Consider the following 18,063-nt stretch of genomic DNA (forward strand, 5'->3'; position numbering starts at 1 on the left):
TAATACAAAGGACAGATGTGCACACTCTGAGAAAGCTCTTTCCCACAAACTGAAGATGAAAAATCCCCACACTACCTTATGCCTCTTCAAACATCAGAAACCTGCCAAGCACGTAACTCTTGTGTTCCCTATCTCTGGCATCAAACACCAGTTACTCTTCTCAACTTGCTGTTAAGTAGCTCATCCCTTCAAGCCCCAGAACATCTTCAGTAGAGCTTCTCTAAAACCTAACCCACATCAGTCCTGACTGGTTGCTCACCTAATGGAAAAGGCCTTAGTATTTGGGGATGGGTATGGTGTGTAGGTATAATTCAACACAGGCTACAGCTCTAAGATTCAGAAGTCCTATGAGAAAAGGTATCACATATGTATCTACATTCATGCCCTGACTTTAAGACAACCACACCATAGAAACAGAAGGCATATGGCTTCCTGCTTGCACGCAGTATTTGAATTACACATGGAATGATTTAGAGATGGATGGTGACAGGTAAGACTCTTCTAAATCAATTCAGGGATTTTTTTTTTATTTTTATTTTTTTTTAGTTCTAAATGCTTTTAACATTTAATGGTGGCAAAAGATGCACTTCCCCCCCCCCTCCCCTTGGAATTTATGCTTTCAGAACACTTTATTTTGTAATAGTCCCCGTTTCACATTAGAGGGGAGCTCCAGATGCAGCAGAAAATCTTAACACTGAACATTTTAAGGGGTGCAGTGCTTCCTGGTGCAAATCATCATTTCTTAAAAAGAAGTCTATTGCTTCACACTTCAAGAAGCATGGATTTAAATACTGAGCTATTTAAAAACTGTATGTCCAGGAAAAAAGGGCTAGTTGCTACACCCAGTACTGCAGCTGCTCCGAAATAAATGTGAGCACTGATCTGTTGCATTTTTCAGTTTTGACACAGTAAACAAGAATGTCCCTGTCAACCTCTCCCTCCTCTGACAAATCTGGCTGCCGCATCTTCATTTTCCAAGTTCGTGAAAGTGAAGCAGCAAAAAAATTTTTCTGAAAGTACATGTTTAATTCAGCTCTCATTTCCAAGAGGAGGAGGGGAAGAGAGAACCAAGAAACAGTTAATCAAAAGAGCAAAAGAACACAGGCCCAAATTTCTAGAAAAGCAGTTTTCCCTTGTCAAATATTCAAGTTATGAAGAGCTGAATTGTTAACTCCTCTACTAAAAGACACCAATTTTCAGAATGGAGAGATACAAGAGGATTTTTAATTTTTTAAAGAATTAACTCTCTGGCTCAGGAACTCGTGGAAGAATGGCAAAGTTTAAACAACAAGTAATATCATACACTGAATGTTAAGGTCTTCATTCCTTCCCTACCTCAAAGTCCAAGGTCCTTCCTGGTGTCTTCCACAAGAGACTGACCCTCAGCTTCTCCTGTCCCCTATCACTGCCCAGGCCATGTATTCATACAGGGATATATATAGCATCAGAATTGTTTCAGTTGGAAAAGACCTATAAGGTTGAGTCCAAGCATTAATGCAGCACTGCCAAGGTCACCATTAAACCATGTTCCTAAGCATGACATCTACCATCTTCTAAATACCTCCAGGGATGGTGACTCCACCATTTCCCCAATGTCTGTTCCAATGCTGGATAACTCTTTCAGTGAAAAGATTTTTCCTAATGTTTTTCCTAAACCTTCCTTGCCGTAACTTCAGGCCATTTCCTCTTCTCCTATTACTTGGAAAAAAAGACCGACACCCATCATCGCTCCAACCTCCTTTCAGGCAGTTGAAGAGAACGATAATGTCTCCCCTGAGCCTCCTTTTCTCCAGGCTGAACAACCCTGGTTCCCTCAGCAGCTCCTCACAACACTTGTGGTCCAGGCCCTTCACCAGCTTTGGTGCCCTTCTTTGGACCTGCTCAAGCACCTCAATGGCTTCCTTGCAATGAGGGACCTGAACTCCATTCACCATCACTCTTTGGGCCCAGGTATCCACCCAGTTTTCAACCAGAGAAGAGTACACCTGTCCAAGCAGTGAGCAGCCAGTTTCTCCAGAAGAATGCTGTGGGAAGTAGTGTCAAAGTTTTTATTAAAGTCTAGGTAGACAAGACCCACAGCCTTTCCCTCAAGCAGGACCTGCCTTTCATAAACCCATGCTGACTGAGCCTGATCACCTGGTTGTCCTGTACACACTGTGTGATGGCAGTTAGGATGACTCGTTCCATAATCTTCCCTGCATCAAGATCAGACCAACAAGCCTGCAGTCTGGATCCCTGGATCTTCCTTCCAGCTCTTCTTGTATAGATGGGCATCACATTTGCTAACCTTAATGCCTTTAGTGAAGCCTTGATGCTCACACTGATCCAGAGTATGGCACTGACCTCTTTCCCACCCCCCTTTCTTCCATCCAGATCTTGCCTAACCAATGAGTGTACATGAAGGATTTGCAAACTTCACCAGGACAGTGAACAAGTCTCTCCTTTGCCATATCAGAGCAGCTTGGTAAGTCAAGTCAGCTTAGCAAAGCTCAAAGTCAGTATCAAGAGTTTAAACCAAAGAGCTGAGCTCTGTGTGCACAGCTCTGTGTATTTGATGTGGTAGGTCACTCCAGACCCACACATTACAGCTGAAAGACAACTACAACTACAGAAATACAGATGCAGCTAGGCATGCTTTTGCTTTAGTTGCTATGTGAAAACCATTCCTGGAGCTGCTCACTGCCTCCATGTGCCCAGAACAGCACTCTCTCACCACAGTGTGATTACTCATGTGAAGCCTCTGTTTGCTCTCAACAACAAACCAAAGTTGAATTAATTTTCTGCTATAAAAGCAAGCAGACTTACCCTCTGTAAAATTAAATTCCAGCAACAAGACTTCAACACAAAACTCCGTCACCTAACTTTTCATGAGTGCTTTTTCCAGTGAAAAAGGCACATAGCTAGAAAAAAAATACCTGAATGGCTACTAATGAAGATTAGCTATCCAGCCATTCAGGCTAGAAACATTCTGGAAAACGCACATGGAGAACTGAAACACAGTAGGGGAATAGAAACTGCCTGAAGGACAAAACAGGATCAACAGGATTTTCTTCCACTGAAAGAAGAACGGTGTTTTAACAAAAAAAAACTATCAAATTGTACCTTATTGCAAAAATATTTATGTCACAAAACACAGAACTGAATCATTGACAGACAATGCCTCAGATCTGTGCTTCTACGCAATACTTTTATAGGGAAGAATTTCATTTTGAGAATATGTTCATTCCCATACTTTAACAGCATAAAAATATTCATGACTGATACAAGCACGAGAAAGACATTCTGGAGACCAGAGAATTTAGAAACAGCCTATCAAAGCAACTGCACAACAGATTTAAGATAAGCAGTTGAAGCATCCGAGCAGAAACATTTCAAAACAAATAGCTGAGCTGGTATGCGCGTATTATCTGTATCCAGTTTAATTCTACAAAATTAGTCTGCAGAGGTTCATTTATAAGCAAGGCTTAGTTTCAGGACAGACCAACCAGGACAGAAACTACAAGCAAGTGACCTTGCTAAACACTCCTCAAAAGCTCTACAAAGCACTGATTGTTCACAGTCTTTAGCAAACAGTTCATGTATCAGGTGACTCAACAGCTTTCAGCATAGCACCTCCAATTCAAGCAGCTAGCAGTACAGAGGGTTAACACCTTTTGTGCTATCAAGCATTTTGGCTTTTTCCATGGTTAGTCATATCAGTGGGCCAATGAGAATTTAACAATAATTGCTACACATACACACTGTAGGTCTGAAACGCATAAGACGTGCTCAGTATTAAAGCACATCCAGTGTTTTCCCAAGTCTGTAGGTTCAGTCCTTTATACAGTCATTTCTTCAGAGGCCATCATAATACTAGAATTAAGAAATCTCTGAATACTTAATAAAACAAGAAAGTTATCTACAGCACTTGTACTTCTTCCTACTTTCCTGTTTCAGTGGCAAATGCTTTTTAAATACTTGATGCAGCTTTTAACACTGTGTAGCTCCTAGCACTTGCTAACTTGACAAGCCTTTTAAGAAAGGTTTGTTACTAGGAGGGCCTTTCCACATGCACTGGAATCCTCTCCCTGCTGACATGCTTTCAGTGAACCACTGTGCTGCCATTTAACAAAGATTTTTAGAAACAACAGTTACTCTAAAAGAACAGTAAACAGAGGTTAGCAGGGCCCAAATGGCGATAAACAGCAGAGGCCAGAAGAAACACTTTCTTTGAAGTATTAGGTCCAAGGTGTGCCACTAACAGGGTACTGGCTGACCAAAGGTTTTAAATTCACTGGCTGCACTGAAGAAAATTCTTAGGCTGAATCCTCCAAGATTTGTTAATTAAGTGTTTCAGCCAAGCATCAAACAGAAAGCCCAGCAAAGATTCAACTGAATTTCTGTAGGAGCATATGACAGAGCGGACACTGGTCCCTGAAAAACCCCACCGAAGTCCACTTCAGAACAGCAATGTGAGGTAACCGTGGATCATGTCCCTCCCTTCCTGGGCACTAGTACAGCATACCCCTCATTATGCAATAAACTACTTCCAGGTTAAACACAGCACACTTATTTTTTTGGCTGAGCTCCCATACAATCAGACTAGTGATAGATCAGGTACAAGGCAGGCACCTGCCTCCCCCTCAACAACAGCCAGCAAGGGTGAAGCTTCAGCTAAGGAAATACAGACTGCCACTCACAGGGATAGGCCTATTCTTTCCCATCATCTATTTCTGTGTCCTCCATGCATCAACTCTAGCAACACTGCAGTAACTGTACAAATCAGGTCAGCTCCCTCATCCAACTGCCTTGGCTTGGAAAGTTTTGGCTTGAGCAGGTAGTGGCAACATATGAACCCCTCTCCCTCTCCACACAGCTCATGACATTACATCCTGCAGGGGTATGAAAGCAAATGAACTTGCTGCATATGTTACAATGTTAAAATAAAGTACCATCACTCATATGGTACTTCTAAATGGATTTCCTTCTGGAACAGGATCCTCCTCTCCTCCCTCAAATGCAGCTTCAGATCTTGGAATTTTAATTAACCCCTTTAAAACAAATACAGTTCCAGCATTTCTTGATAAAGGAACTGTTTTATTTCAGTCATGACCTCTGCCACAAAGCGGTTCCAACAGTATTAAAATAAAAAAAAGCCTTACCATTTTCTATCATGCTACTCAGAGAATCCAAAGAAGTCAACATAAAACATCCAACTCAGCAATACAAGAGGCAAGATAACACCTGCTCCAATGTTGTCAGTCCTCTTAAAAACAAAGGGAGAGAGATTACCTGGGAGATATGGTTGATGGAGGACTCCATCCTCCGTAGCTGGGATGCTTGGATGTCCAGCAGTTGTAATACATTGTTGGCCAGTGCATTGATCTGATAAGCAACACTGGCTAAAGACTGAGTTGTGTAGGCTTTGGTCTCTTCTAATGCTTTCCTTTTATCTGGAGCCTGTAAAGAAAAGAACAAGACAATTACATAAGGCCAGGAACAAAAAATACAACCTATATTTAGAAGAATCTGTAATCAAGAAGATCTGACTGTGCAATCAAAGTACTCTATCTGCATCTGCATTTTAAAAATTCTCAATAATAAGGGGCAGATAAAGAATTTAACAAAATTACATACCAAGAAACAATTCATTCAGTAGAAAAAACAACACTATCATGATTTGTTGGAGTTGCATTTCTAAAGCCCGTCTAATCCTTCATTTCCCGAAAAGCCTCCAATTCCCCAGGAAGGCTGAAATGCAGCTTCTGCCATCTCTTATGAGGTCACACAGCCAAAGCCAGCTAAAGACAGACAAATATTTTCCCACAGTTGGATGTCCCCTACTGCACATGCTACCTACAAAGCCAGCCCTCCAGCTATGCTGGCTATTACTGCTGGCCACAATTCAGAAGCAGGGTAAGCAGAGCATGAGGATGGCACACAGAGAGGGCTGCTGCATACAGGAGTATTTGTGAAATTATCCCTCCTCACACAAAAGCTTAAGCTTTCCTTGACAGCTGACAGAGTTCATCATTGACTGATAAGACACATATTTTGAGGTGTAAGGAAAGAGTACAGCTTCCTCCCAGAGGGCAAAAACATAAGAAAAGGATCAACCACTTGCTAAGGTAAGGTCTGTGCTGAGTACTATTCCCTGAGGCACTATTCCCTAAGTCAGGGGGCAGGTTACTGTCCAACATCAGCAACTGCTTACATGACTTGAATCACACAGCACAACTAAATCTTTCTCACTGGCAGCATGGGGTGAACCAACACCACCTCTACCTGAAAAATGCACACACCCCCCGCTCTGAGGTGGTCCCTGTATCACAGCTTGGGAGCTGGCAGTGGAGGCCATGTACTTCATCTGTTACCCAACTTGTAAACTACAGCTATCCAGAACTATCTTTTCCCTTTGTAAGAAAGGTGCACCGCATACAGAAAGATGTGCAGTACAGTGACTCAGTGTTAGCATAGTTTCTTCCTCATTTATTTGTAGACTAGTCAGTTGATCTCAACAACCAAAAGGACAGGTTAATATTAATAGCCCCTTCCAAATAGACTTCTATTTTTATTGATTTCTTTGAATAACACTTAACACACAGTGTACACAACAGTTAAAATACTAAGCAGGAAACAAAAGAAATTGTTTGCATTCAACCAAGCCCTGTGTTTTCCAGTTTCCATGCACTCATTCATTCTTAAGTCCTGCCTCTCATGTCTTCACATCAATATTTTAGTTTAACATCCACAGGTGTTAAATCTGTCCCTAAATTAAAGTAGGAAAAGGTGTAACAGCTAATAAAGAATCCTTCTTGTCTCTCTTCAAGGAGCAAACCAGAAGACAAGCTGTTCATACACATTACAAAGTTGCAGTGTGACCTAAATACTGTATCACAAGCTATCCTAGGGTACTTTTAAACATTTTTTAAAACGAGGGTGAATTCCCTCCCAATCCAGTAAATTTGTTCATAATGATTAACATTCCTAGCAGTGTTTTGACACTAAAACACTTGGTTAATGCCATCCTTCAAATGGATTCACATACAGATGCCTTCTACAATGTGAAGCAGCAAGAACGATTCAGTGCAATCTGCTGCCAAAAGATAAACCACCTACTGTGTGTACTAAGGCCACACTACACAAAACTCCATTTTTTAGTATTCCCAAATACAAACAAAATTACCTTTCACCTAAAGCATCTTGGCATTTCTAGTTATTGACATTTCTAGCTGTCAGAAAACATTAGTAAAAGTCGCATAGCTTCTCTAGAAAACAAACTTTGGGGGTAAAGGATCTGTAAAACAACTATTAAAGGCTCAGGAAGCAAGTTTCCCGAAGCACCCTGTCTTTCCCAAGAGGCATTTTAAACTTCAAACCATCACTAGTAGTACCTTTAAACACACTGTCCTACTGAGCCACAGCCTAAAGAAACAACTTCCACTGCCCTGGACAATGATGAAAATACAGGTAGCAGGTACAGTGATATCTAAAATAAAAAGTTTAATGAAACAGATACAGCCAATAAGGTGGCAGTCAACACAATTCTAACTTTATATACACTCATGTAGATCTGTAGCCTTTACCCACGTGGCTTTCTTACCACAAAATTTCAACTAAATAATGCTAGGCTGAACACTAACAGGTTACCGATCCACAGCACTCAGTTACCAAGTGCTGTCACATGAGAAAACTTCAGTGTATAAAAAGTTTCTTTTCATATCTAATGATTTTTTGATCAAATGCCTTGCCCTCACTTGCTTAGGCATTCAACATTTTAGTTATTTGCTCAAATGACTTGCTTGGCAGCAGGATTACATGCTTATCGTTGTGATGTGGAACATACTCCATGGCCTAGCAGAATTAGAGTAGAAATATTTTCAAGCTTTGCAGATAATTCAGGCAGTTTCAGTTTGCAGTTTAACAGTTTGGATTAGAACTGACTTGACATACAATCTTCTGCATTTTTTAATTAGAACTGCTGGCATCCGCAAGATATAAGCTACAAGGTTCACAGCCAGCAAAAGGGGAAATGGAGAGGGAGAAGCCAAGAGCTATATGGCAGCAACAGGGGGGAGCTGAAATTTCCAGTGTTCCTCAACTGTTTTCTTTCATCTACTTCTTCAGGCAAAGACTAAAAGCAGTGTAAAAGATAATGCACATGTTGCCATGCTTTCAGATACTTCGCCTGCCTTCAGACAGTAAAGTATAATACATCTGCACTAGTTAACTATTCACAGACAATACAATACAAAGGCTGTCAAATGACTTGTTTTCCTAATAGTTACTTTAGAATCTCATATTAAAAGTTTGTAAGATATTGTTGTTTGTCCAGTTGTCCTTGATAAAATGAAAGTTTGAGTGTCCTTTAGTAGCAGAGTGAATAATCTATATATGCAGAACATAACTGCTTTTGAAGTTTCCTCTCTTAAAGTAAGCTCCCACCTATACCCCCAGTTCACTCTTAACCTATATCCCCAGATCACCCTTAACAGTCATTTTACTATGGCAAAATTGCTGTGTGAGCTTTCATATAACCAGGTTTAATACGAAAAAAAAAAAAAAGAAAAAAAAACATACCAGGAAAACCTCTCCTACAATCCAAGCAGATACACAGACAGTTAAAACTGCATGGCATTCCACACTGCATACCATATATTTTTGTGAAATGCAAATGTGTATCATAAAGCTTCCCTAAGAAGTTCACATAGCTACTATAGTCAAGTTAAAACTGATTCTGCACCTAAGCAATTGCCACAGTAAAAAATGAGTAGGAGCTTATGTATTCATTCCTCAGTTCAGTGGCAGATAAAGTTCAAATAATGAGGAACTTGTTCTTCACTTAGCACAAGTCACATAGTCAATTTTTATTTCCCATCTCGAAACTACCACGCACGTAGACACATCCCCACATCAGTGTCTGTGCAGTGTGCAAACCATCCAGCTTTCTCTCTCTCAGCTAATTCCCACTATCTTCTAGTTCATGCAGTACACAACTACATGTGCAATCTTCTTCCCAAAACTCACAGCAGAAAGAAATTAATTTGCCTCCTCAGTATGCAGCATGTGTTGCTCCACATTTTGCATTCTCAGCTGCTGGAATATCTGCAAACTCAAGAACATAAAAATTCATCCAGGATAAACTACTAAGAGAGTGCTGCCCTAAAGCAGACCAATAATCACTAAGCTAAACAGAGCTGTTAATTATTCAGTGCCCCGTACTTGTTTAGATGCTTGGCATTCTGTTCAAGGGCTAGATCACTCTCAGCAATCAAGCTACAGGAGCAGCTTTACATCCAGTTTTATATGCCTTTGCTGCTATCATTCATGTGCATTTAATGAATTCAACAGCGTGCTACATTTGTGTTTGCTTCACAAGTAAGCACAAGATAATTAAGTTTGCAGCTTGTCTTTTCTAAAAAAAAAATTGTTCCACCGTTCATCGAGTAGGAAGCAAATGAGGAGTACTGCAACCAGTCGCCACATGAATTCAGCAATCTCTGTTGTGTATCAGCATTCACAGAATGCAACTATGCTAAAATCATCAATACACCCATTTTTATTTTCTTTTGTTCATGCTGTCATTTATCCATCTTTGACATTTACAGAATGTGTACTTCCTGGTAAGACAGACACTACAGTCAAGGTTTCAAAGTTCTCTTCCTTCACTAAGGTGTTGCCATTCTAGTTCAAGAGATATAGTCCCAACAAACTCGGGAATGAAATTTACTAAAAAAAGTTACTAACCATAGCACCTCATTTTTCAAGCAAATTCAAAATATTTTTATAGAATGGCAAAGATGTATATCCAGGCTGTGGCTTGGAGACTCCTAGGTATCAGTATTTAGCCTCCCTGAGAACGAGCTGGGGATGCTCCAAGGAGAAAGGAATCTATTTCTGCAAAGTGACTTCCCCACTCAGAACAGGAGCACTCAAAGCTCTCTAAAGCATCTTCTGGATGCATCTATGAGTTTGAAGTTGCTGCTTCACTGATCACATAAGGCTTTTAATAACTCATAAGGGTTTGTTACTTCTGACTGCTAACAGCAAAAGGCTTGAGCATTTCTAAACTATTCACAATGTATGTCCAGCTTAGAACAAGTATTCCACAACCAAGCTGCAGCAATGTGTTTCAAAGGTTTAAATGTGCCATACACACAAGATAACATTTACCTAGCGAGCATGAAGAACTGTAAATCAACAGATAGTTGCAAATAACTGAAATAGCAGTACAACCCATGGATACAGGTTTCCCCTTAACCACAGCTCTTGAAGCATGTTAAGACTTTGTAAACACACTGCACTATGGTAGATTTTTTTGGCTGTTATTCATAGTTATTATCTCAGAATATCAGTAATAAATGAGAGAAGAAAGTCAAACTGGCAAGTCACAGCAGCAAGTGCCACAAGTTTCTACATTCTGAAGAAATTTCAGGAGCCAACTACCTACCTGAAAGCCATTCAAGGAGATTTATACAGTCTGTGGTTATTACTAGCAAGTGCTCAGCAGGGAGCATTCAGGGTATATATATCACAGATATAGCCTTAAGGGATATATATCATATGTATATATTGCTTACAATGTGTATGCCATCCAGGTAAGGACAGAATATCAATCAGATGTGTCAGCTGTCTCCTAGAACAGTCTTAGTGTGCTCAGGCAATACAGCAATCTAATTGAGGAAATCCTCTCTGCAATGCATTAGAGTAGCACCTGCTTCAAGGGGATGATGTACTGTTTCCCAATATCCAGAGAGCTATACTAGGCCTGGTCTTACCTACCTACAAATTACAGTGTTCTCACTGATCAGCACTTTAGTCCTCCCAGTGGAAACTGAAGTAAAGCACCCTGAGAAAGTTTAATCTCAACCTTTGCCCAATATACTAGCACAAGATACACCCTCCCATAGCACGACAGATGAGCCTTCAGACAGTCACCAGCAGACTTCATTGACTGTCTTTCTTCAACATAATCAGTCCCAGATCAGGCACCATTAGTACTCCTGCTACTGGAATCACCTGCTCTGCCATTTGTATTGTTCATATCATCAGTAAGAACAACTGTGGGAAATTTAAAATGAAAGTATTTACGTGGGGACAAGGAACAGGAAAGGATTTAGTACATGCATAGCCTGATAAAACGACAGAGCAAACTCAGCCTCCATACAGAGGGGAACTAAAGCCAAAAGCCCACATGTTCCAGCTCACAGGCAGATCTCAACTAAAATTCTGCATCACCGCGACCAGTACTACAATATGTGCAGTAGGAAAATGTTCAAGTGTTTTACTGAGGTGATTTGCTGTAACTTGTCATTTTGTTGTACTTCTCTACCATTCCTGAATTGGGGGGGGGGGGGGGGGTGTCAAGATTTTAACTGCCCAATAGTTTGCAAGCTATTAATAGCAACACATTGCAGTCACTGAACATGTCCACCTCCTGTCCAAGGCCTTCTCCCCAAGGAACTGGAAGTCAATCCTCCACTGACAATGAAAATAAGAAATAGAACAGACTATCAAACACACCTCTCTAAACTTAGTGAGAAGTGGCAGCAAACAGAAGCATCAAAGCTCTCGACCACTTAAATAACTGGTTGTTCCAGGAGTACAAATAAAGACAGGGAAGGCACAAAAAGATGTCTAACCATTCAGAACAGTTCTAAAACCCAAGATCCCCCTCACTACAGTAACCCCAGGCTTAAAGTCAGGATGATGAAGTCCATTTGGTAAACACTAATTCTCCCCATCTACTGAGGCAGAAATCCTCAATAAGCACAGCCATGTACAATTCAACTTCAGTGAACTTCCTTCCAACATCGACAACAAAAAAGCCCACTAGTATGAAATAATACTATGTCTGTTGAGTTCCTCCAAGATAAGACACAGTAACTCAGCTCTACCAAATGCAGAGGAACTGGTCAAACCTGAAACCTCTTCTTCCCAGGTAAAGACATTGCACAATAAAGCTGGCACTCATTCAAGGCACCAAACAAGAAGGTGCTCACCACCACAGCAACAACCATACCACAGTCCACAAGCAAGATTTCAGTCTGTTTCTTTTTAGGAACACTATCTTGATAAAAATCATTGACTAGTCAGCTACTTTATCACAAGGTTCAAGACACATACCAAGTTATTGTAGTTTAACAAACTAACATAGGAGGGTGTAACAAGCACCGTCTGTAATTCACAAGCTGTGTTTCAGACAAGGCCCTTCCCCCAAATCCTGTACATGCTAGACAATCAGCCAGAAGCAAATCCTTCGTTTCCGTCAATAATATTCCCCTGACCAGTCCTGAATAGCCTTGAAAATTAGCATATCTATGGGCTGAAACCAATTTAGCCAACCTCCTGTGTGTCCTTGCAGATTTTCTTTTACTTGAGAGATGCTCTTCATTCTGTTGATTAACTGTAGAAAGAAGACTCTCAAATTTTCTAATCATTATCTCTTGGGGAAAGCAAAGGGAATAAAGTTTCTTAAGCAGAGCAGTTCACTCCAAAGGAGAGTCCAAGGGAAATGCATATACTTGACGTATACACACATACAGACACATGCCCAGCCCACAATGGTAAAAGTACATCAGTCTTGATAACAAAAAATGCAAGATGACTATGTACATTCAGGTTTCTAAAAGAAGCATTCAACTTTCTCAGATATATTGATACAGTTTATCATCAGATCCCATTTTGACCTATACGCACATGGCAGAGAACCATGTCTTTGAGATTAAGCTTCCAGTAACTACCTTACCCTCCTACATTTTTACTTTAACACAAGCCCACAAGGTGTAGCATTCACAACACTGATGCATATTTTAATGTCTGTAAAGGAGAGCAGAAGAAGCCTACAAAACCACTTCCTCTCCTCCCAACAGTAAATAACTTAAAAAAAAAAAATCAATTTGGAATTCTGTTTTAATCCAGACTGTGAACATTATAGCAAGAAATGAATCTATCTAATAGGAGCGTGATTTACAAAGCAATGCCGACTCTTGACAAATGGAGACTAGGAAGATATGTGTCAGCTGCTGTTAGCAGCATTTTTCTGCCCAATGCAGCAGTGTTCATGTTGGCTCTAGAGTAAACCACTCTTATTATTAAAAAACAATCAATATATATAAAAAGATCATTAAAAACAGTTTTCAGTTCTCCTGTCAAATCCAATAGATGTCACAGTAAACATGTCTGTGGGCAAAATATATTGTTAATGTCAGTTATTATAGTCTGTGTATACAACCAAAATAGCATGCCACATTGAAGTGACAGAAGCAGACATACCACATGTCATTGTCACACAACCCTTGTACATCAAACTAGCAAGACTTCAAGACCGCATATGCGGCAAGCTTAAAAAATTTGGTCCGAGTCTTATTTTCCATATTTTACATGATCTAGACAACAGAAGCTCTACGACAGAAACTGTATCTTCAATACCTGTAAAGCACTGCACAGTGTTAGCACATACAGTTGTTTCAAAATTAGACTTTTAACTTCCTTGCAGTGCCAATGACACAAAACACACAGATTTCTTCAGAGCTCACATAAAGGAGGCTCTGACATCACAGACATCAGCCAGAGCTCCAAATACAGACCACCAACACCCTTCGACCGTCAACCAGGAAAAGAAGCCCTTGGCACTTCCATAGCAGTCTTCCTTCTTCCACACCAAGAAAGCTACCCAAGGCTTTGGAGCATATGATTATTTCAGCACACTAGACAGAGATAATAGGGAATTAGAGAATTTATGTTCCATTTGTTTTTTATACACTGTCTCTCAAATATTGATCTTTTGTTTTCTGTTTGTAATGGGGCTTGAAATTAAAATGGCTTTCCATTTATTTTCTTAAGTGCCAGCAGCCACCACAAATTTCAGCTCATCTAGCAAGGACATGCTCACTGATAAGTCAGACTTATTTTTCACTGAATTTTTTTATGGGAACGGGAAAGAGACACTTTAGCACTTATTAGATACCTTAATATCCTCCTTGTAATAGAGTGGCAGCCACACAGAACCTCACTGGAGTGAAAAATCAGAGCTAGGTAGATTATCATGCCATGGAAGCCTCTATCAAGATAGCTCAGAACAACCTGTTTTGGGACAATGATCTTCAGCTCATAGCGTGTGAAAAAGCCCTTTTTCATAGTATCGATAACAATGGTTCCTTCTATGGATTTTATTTATCTCTTCAGTTTACTCTCAAGAACTGGTGAGTGCTCGCACAGTCAGAAGTTTCTTATCTCAGTTTTGACAAATCAAACTGAAGGAGTAAGTCCAGAATACTACAATAAATCTATCCCTTAAGACAAGCAACACGCTAAAATTCAATGACCTGCTATAGGTCAGCTTCCAACACTACCTTCAGATCCTCTCTCTAGACAGGCCCAGAATCAGATCAGCCAACATTAAGTAAGCAAGGTTAAGACAATAAGATGTAGAATAAAAGATGAAATTACAATGTCATCTCAGCATGTCCTGGTACCACAGGCTGTATGTCGTGTTCTGCACGCATAGAACAGGGTTACCTCAGGTGCTGTTAGCAAGACAGCTACATACTGAGCATCAGCATCTGCAAAAGGGTTGGTCCAGAAGCATGCAGGCTCAAAGCTACACTGTGTAGAAACCTGTTGTGGTGCATAGAGATGCCACAGATGTTGCAGCAGGGGAGCAGGGAAGGAAAGCATTTAGCAGGCCTGTTCAGCTCCAGGAAACCTCAAGGCACTAGAACGTAGAGCCAAGAGTTAAACAGGCCTTCTGACATCCAGCAAGTGCCTGGACTACAAGTGTTCCTAATTCAGGAAGAGTTCTCATGTTTAAGAAAGTCACTTTCAACACACAGCTACTGCCCAGATTTTACCTTTCAGGCAGTTCCCAAACATCATGGTATTTTTAAAGCAAAGAAGAAAACAGTGTCAATTACAGGGTCAAATTCTCTTCTCATACTCCGCAGCACTACACTAATGACTATTTCGTGTCCTGAAGATCAATATACTCCCTCCAGTAGGAAACCATCCAAGGGCTTGCACAGATCTCAACACTGCACAACATGCTTATACCAGAAACCAGTAAGTCCCTACAGTTTTGCAGTAGCTTGCCTCTCAGCAGAAGGCATACTCTCACATAGCACACAGGCTATACAGTGATCTCATGGTAATAAAGTAATGAAGTGCAATACAAGGACTGATTGTTTTTATGAGAAACTGCATGGAAGTGGGAAAAAAAAACAAACAAAAAATCAACCTAGTTTCTGTTTCTATTTGATCACATAAACAGCTGCTAATATTACTTAGACTTTTATGTATTCCTGGACCCAACTACTCAATTTTTGGCTGATAAGGGCTGTAAGCACACTACATTCAGTTTCTTTCTGACTAATTATTTTTTACTATGTTAAAATTTGAGCCTACTGTTAGCAAGAATATTCCAAAACATAAACTTATTTGAATACTGGATTATTTCAATTGCAGCAAGTAGGAATTTAGCTCTTCTAAAAAACAAACACACAACAGAACAAAACAGATGGCTCAAGAGAAGGAACTAAAAAAGACAGTCAATAATACACCATTGTTTCTTTCCCCAAAATAACCATGGTCAGGAGATCAGGTAACAAAATGTAAATAACTATGGTAACCTCCAAATCCAGCAATACATAAAACAACTTACAGAAACCAGTAGAAGACAGAAAGCAAGTTCTTCAATAGAAAATAGGGTGTTAAATTCTGGAGTGAGCTGTTTCCTTTGTTTTGTTTTTTTTTTTTTTTTAAACAAAGATCTTGGAGAAACAGTTGCTGTGGTGTTAGTAACCACAGCAGTTGAAGTGAGTAACCTTTCCTAGACATACAGCTGCAATGCCTCTAGCAGAAACAATTACAGCAAAGTTTTCTAATCCATGTTGAAGTTCCACTGTTTTTTTATGCTGCTCCTTCACATGATTTTAAAGACTGCTTCCCTTTCACACAGAATGCAGAGAAGGGCAACTTCAGGCAGATGCAGGAGGTGCAGAGCTACATAGTGCTCACAACGAGATGTGTGAGAGTAGTCACACCACATCACTCCCCATCGCCCACCCACCCACCCTCCCCTACCCCCGGTAGTAAAACAATCCCTGAACTATTCTATTTCAGCACTTGTAGTAGGGCCACCAGAACACCTTGCTACTATCTTGTCTCTAATCAGCTTGACAGACGGGTGGCCTTAACTATAGCCACAGAGAAGCTGAGTTCAGAGAAACAGCCCTTTCACAACAGGAACTCACCAGCCACAATTGCAGACCCACCCATACCCACACTGCCATCTACCTCATCTGTGTGCCCCAGAAAAAGTGAGCACCTGCCCCCACCCACTTAGTTAAAACACAGGCCAGGCCAAGGGAGTACATGCACAACTGCAGGGCAGCATGTAGGACAACGTATCTGGCACATCCCACTATTTCAAAGCTTGGATGGCCTCTCTACACTGCAAGAGAGGCAGAAGAAATCATCCAAGCCAATTATATGCCAATTAAAGTCTGCTGGCAAGACTTAGCTACCAGAGATAAGATTCCAACTATGATGTGAGCAGATGCAAGCAAGCCCAGAACTGGAACAATTACATTTCCTAAACTCTGTTCAAAACACTGCAATTTAAAACAGCAAGTGGCCGTATCAGTAGAAAAAACTCATACCCTAACAACATGCTCTCACTTTTACCAAAGAATAGACAGTATTTATATGTAATTGGAATCCTACATGAATGGGCAGACAGAAAAGGACTTTTATGCAAAACCAGCCTAAACACTGAAGTTATGTCCAAAGCAAAACTGGAGACAGGTCTTTTTACCACCTCCCTTCCTAACTACTTCTTACAAGAGGAACTGCTTTTAGATGCCCTTGTTATTTTTTAACAGAAACTGGGGAGGTGAAAAAACAAAAAATGTTTTCTGCTCAACAACAACAGAAATTCATTTTCCTAGTCACAAAAGGAGACTTTTCTTACCATCATGAATGGCCACATTTTTTGCACCCATTATACCTAATGATGATGTGCTTTCCTTTACTTTTGCAAGTGGTTAAGTTTGCATTTAGTCATTTTCTGAGGAGGCAAAAAGCTTAAATGAGTACCTTTTGCTCATTATTTATGTTCTCTATTTGCATAACCCCTTCACAACTGCTCCATTAAACACCTCTTCCCCTCCAAGGCCAATTTGAAAAAGCCTCCTGCTTTCTGAGGCTGACAAGCATGACTCAGTACTGCACACATTCATTCCCGCAAGCCTCGTGGGATGTTATATAGCTAGTAAGTACCTGCTTCAGTTCATACTCCCCCACTCCCAGCGCTGCTGCAGTAACCCCTTGCGGCAACCTGGGGAAAGAGTACAGCTACCTCTCTAGCTGTCTGCTGTAGGCAAGAAGCAAATGGTAGCAGTATTTGCTTTTCATGTTGCCCTTCTACCACATCACAGCTAGCAAGAGAGAGTGGCTGAAGAGAGACACACAGTGAAGGAAGGTTATATACTCCCCCATTCCTCCTGTGCTTTTACTCCTACCAGAAAAAGGCTCAAGACCCTCAACTTGCTTTCTATCACCATTCAAACCATTCCCATTTTCTGTCAGCAAGACAAAGTTATTCAACACAGACTATTCTGTCAACTTTTAAGCACTTTCCATGCCCAAGGAATCCCAAACTCAAATCCCACACACATTCCACATTCAGGACCAAACCCAACTTTTCTCCCTTCAGCAGAGTAGCAGCAGCCCACAGGTACCTTAACCCTGCATACTTGGCTTCTTGCCCCAGTAAGTGAGTCTCTCTCATAGTTACAACAAATACCTCCCTCGGTCCCTGAACGTTCAACATTCATTGCAGAGTACTGAGAGGAGCTGATTTTACAGTTCTTATTCATGTACAGCAGGTTTCCAAAGAGGGAATGCGTGCTAGAAAGCTTTCCACTGACTGTTATCTTTCTCCACTGTTTTAAAGGACAGACTGCTAAAGAGGAATGAAACAAACATCTAGAAATGACACTTCTTACAAAGCAAGCAACACTGTATGAAACCAATTACATCTATGGCAACAACGATTTTCTTCACCATTCAAAGCTAAGGACAACC

The 18,063-nt window shown here is 40.6% G+C and overlaps 1 protein-coding gene across 15 annotated transcripts in view; it reads right to left on the bottom strand.

The window, feature by feature from the left end:
- Positions 1-18,063, bottom strand: part of ABI1 (abl interactor 1) — a 79,224-nt gene that overhangs the window by 50,576 nt on the left and 10,585 nt on the right. For all 15 annotated transcript variants that reach the window (XM_057432664.1, XM_057432665.1, XM_057432662.1 and 12 more), the window contains exon 2: positions 5,272-5,439. In XM_057432664.1, the coding sequence (XP_057288647.1) occupies positions 5,272-5,439 (168 nt within the window). The remainder of the gene's footprint in view (positions 1-5,271; positions 5,440-18,063) is intronic.

Source organism: Pezoporus wallicus, unplaced genomic scaffold, assembly GCF_028554395.1.
Source record: "Pezoporus wallicus isolate ANWC-B61680 ecotype Strahan unplaced genomic scaffold, APGP_CSIRO_Pwel_v1 scaffold_2584, whole genome shotgun sequence".
NCBI lineage: Eukaryota > Metazoa > Chordata > Aves > Psittaciformes > Psittacidae > Pezoporus > Pezoporus wallicus.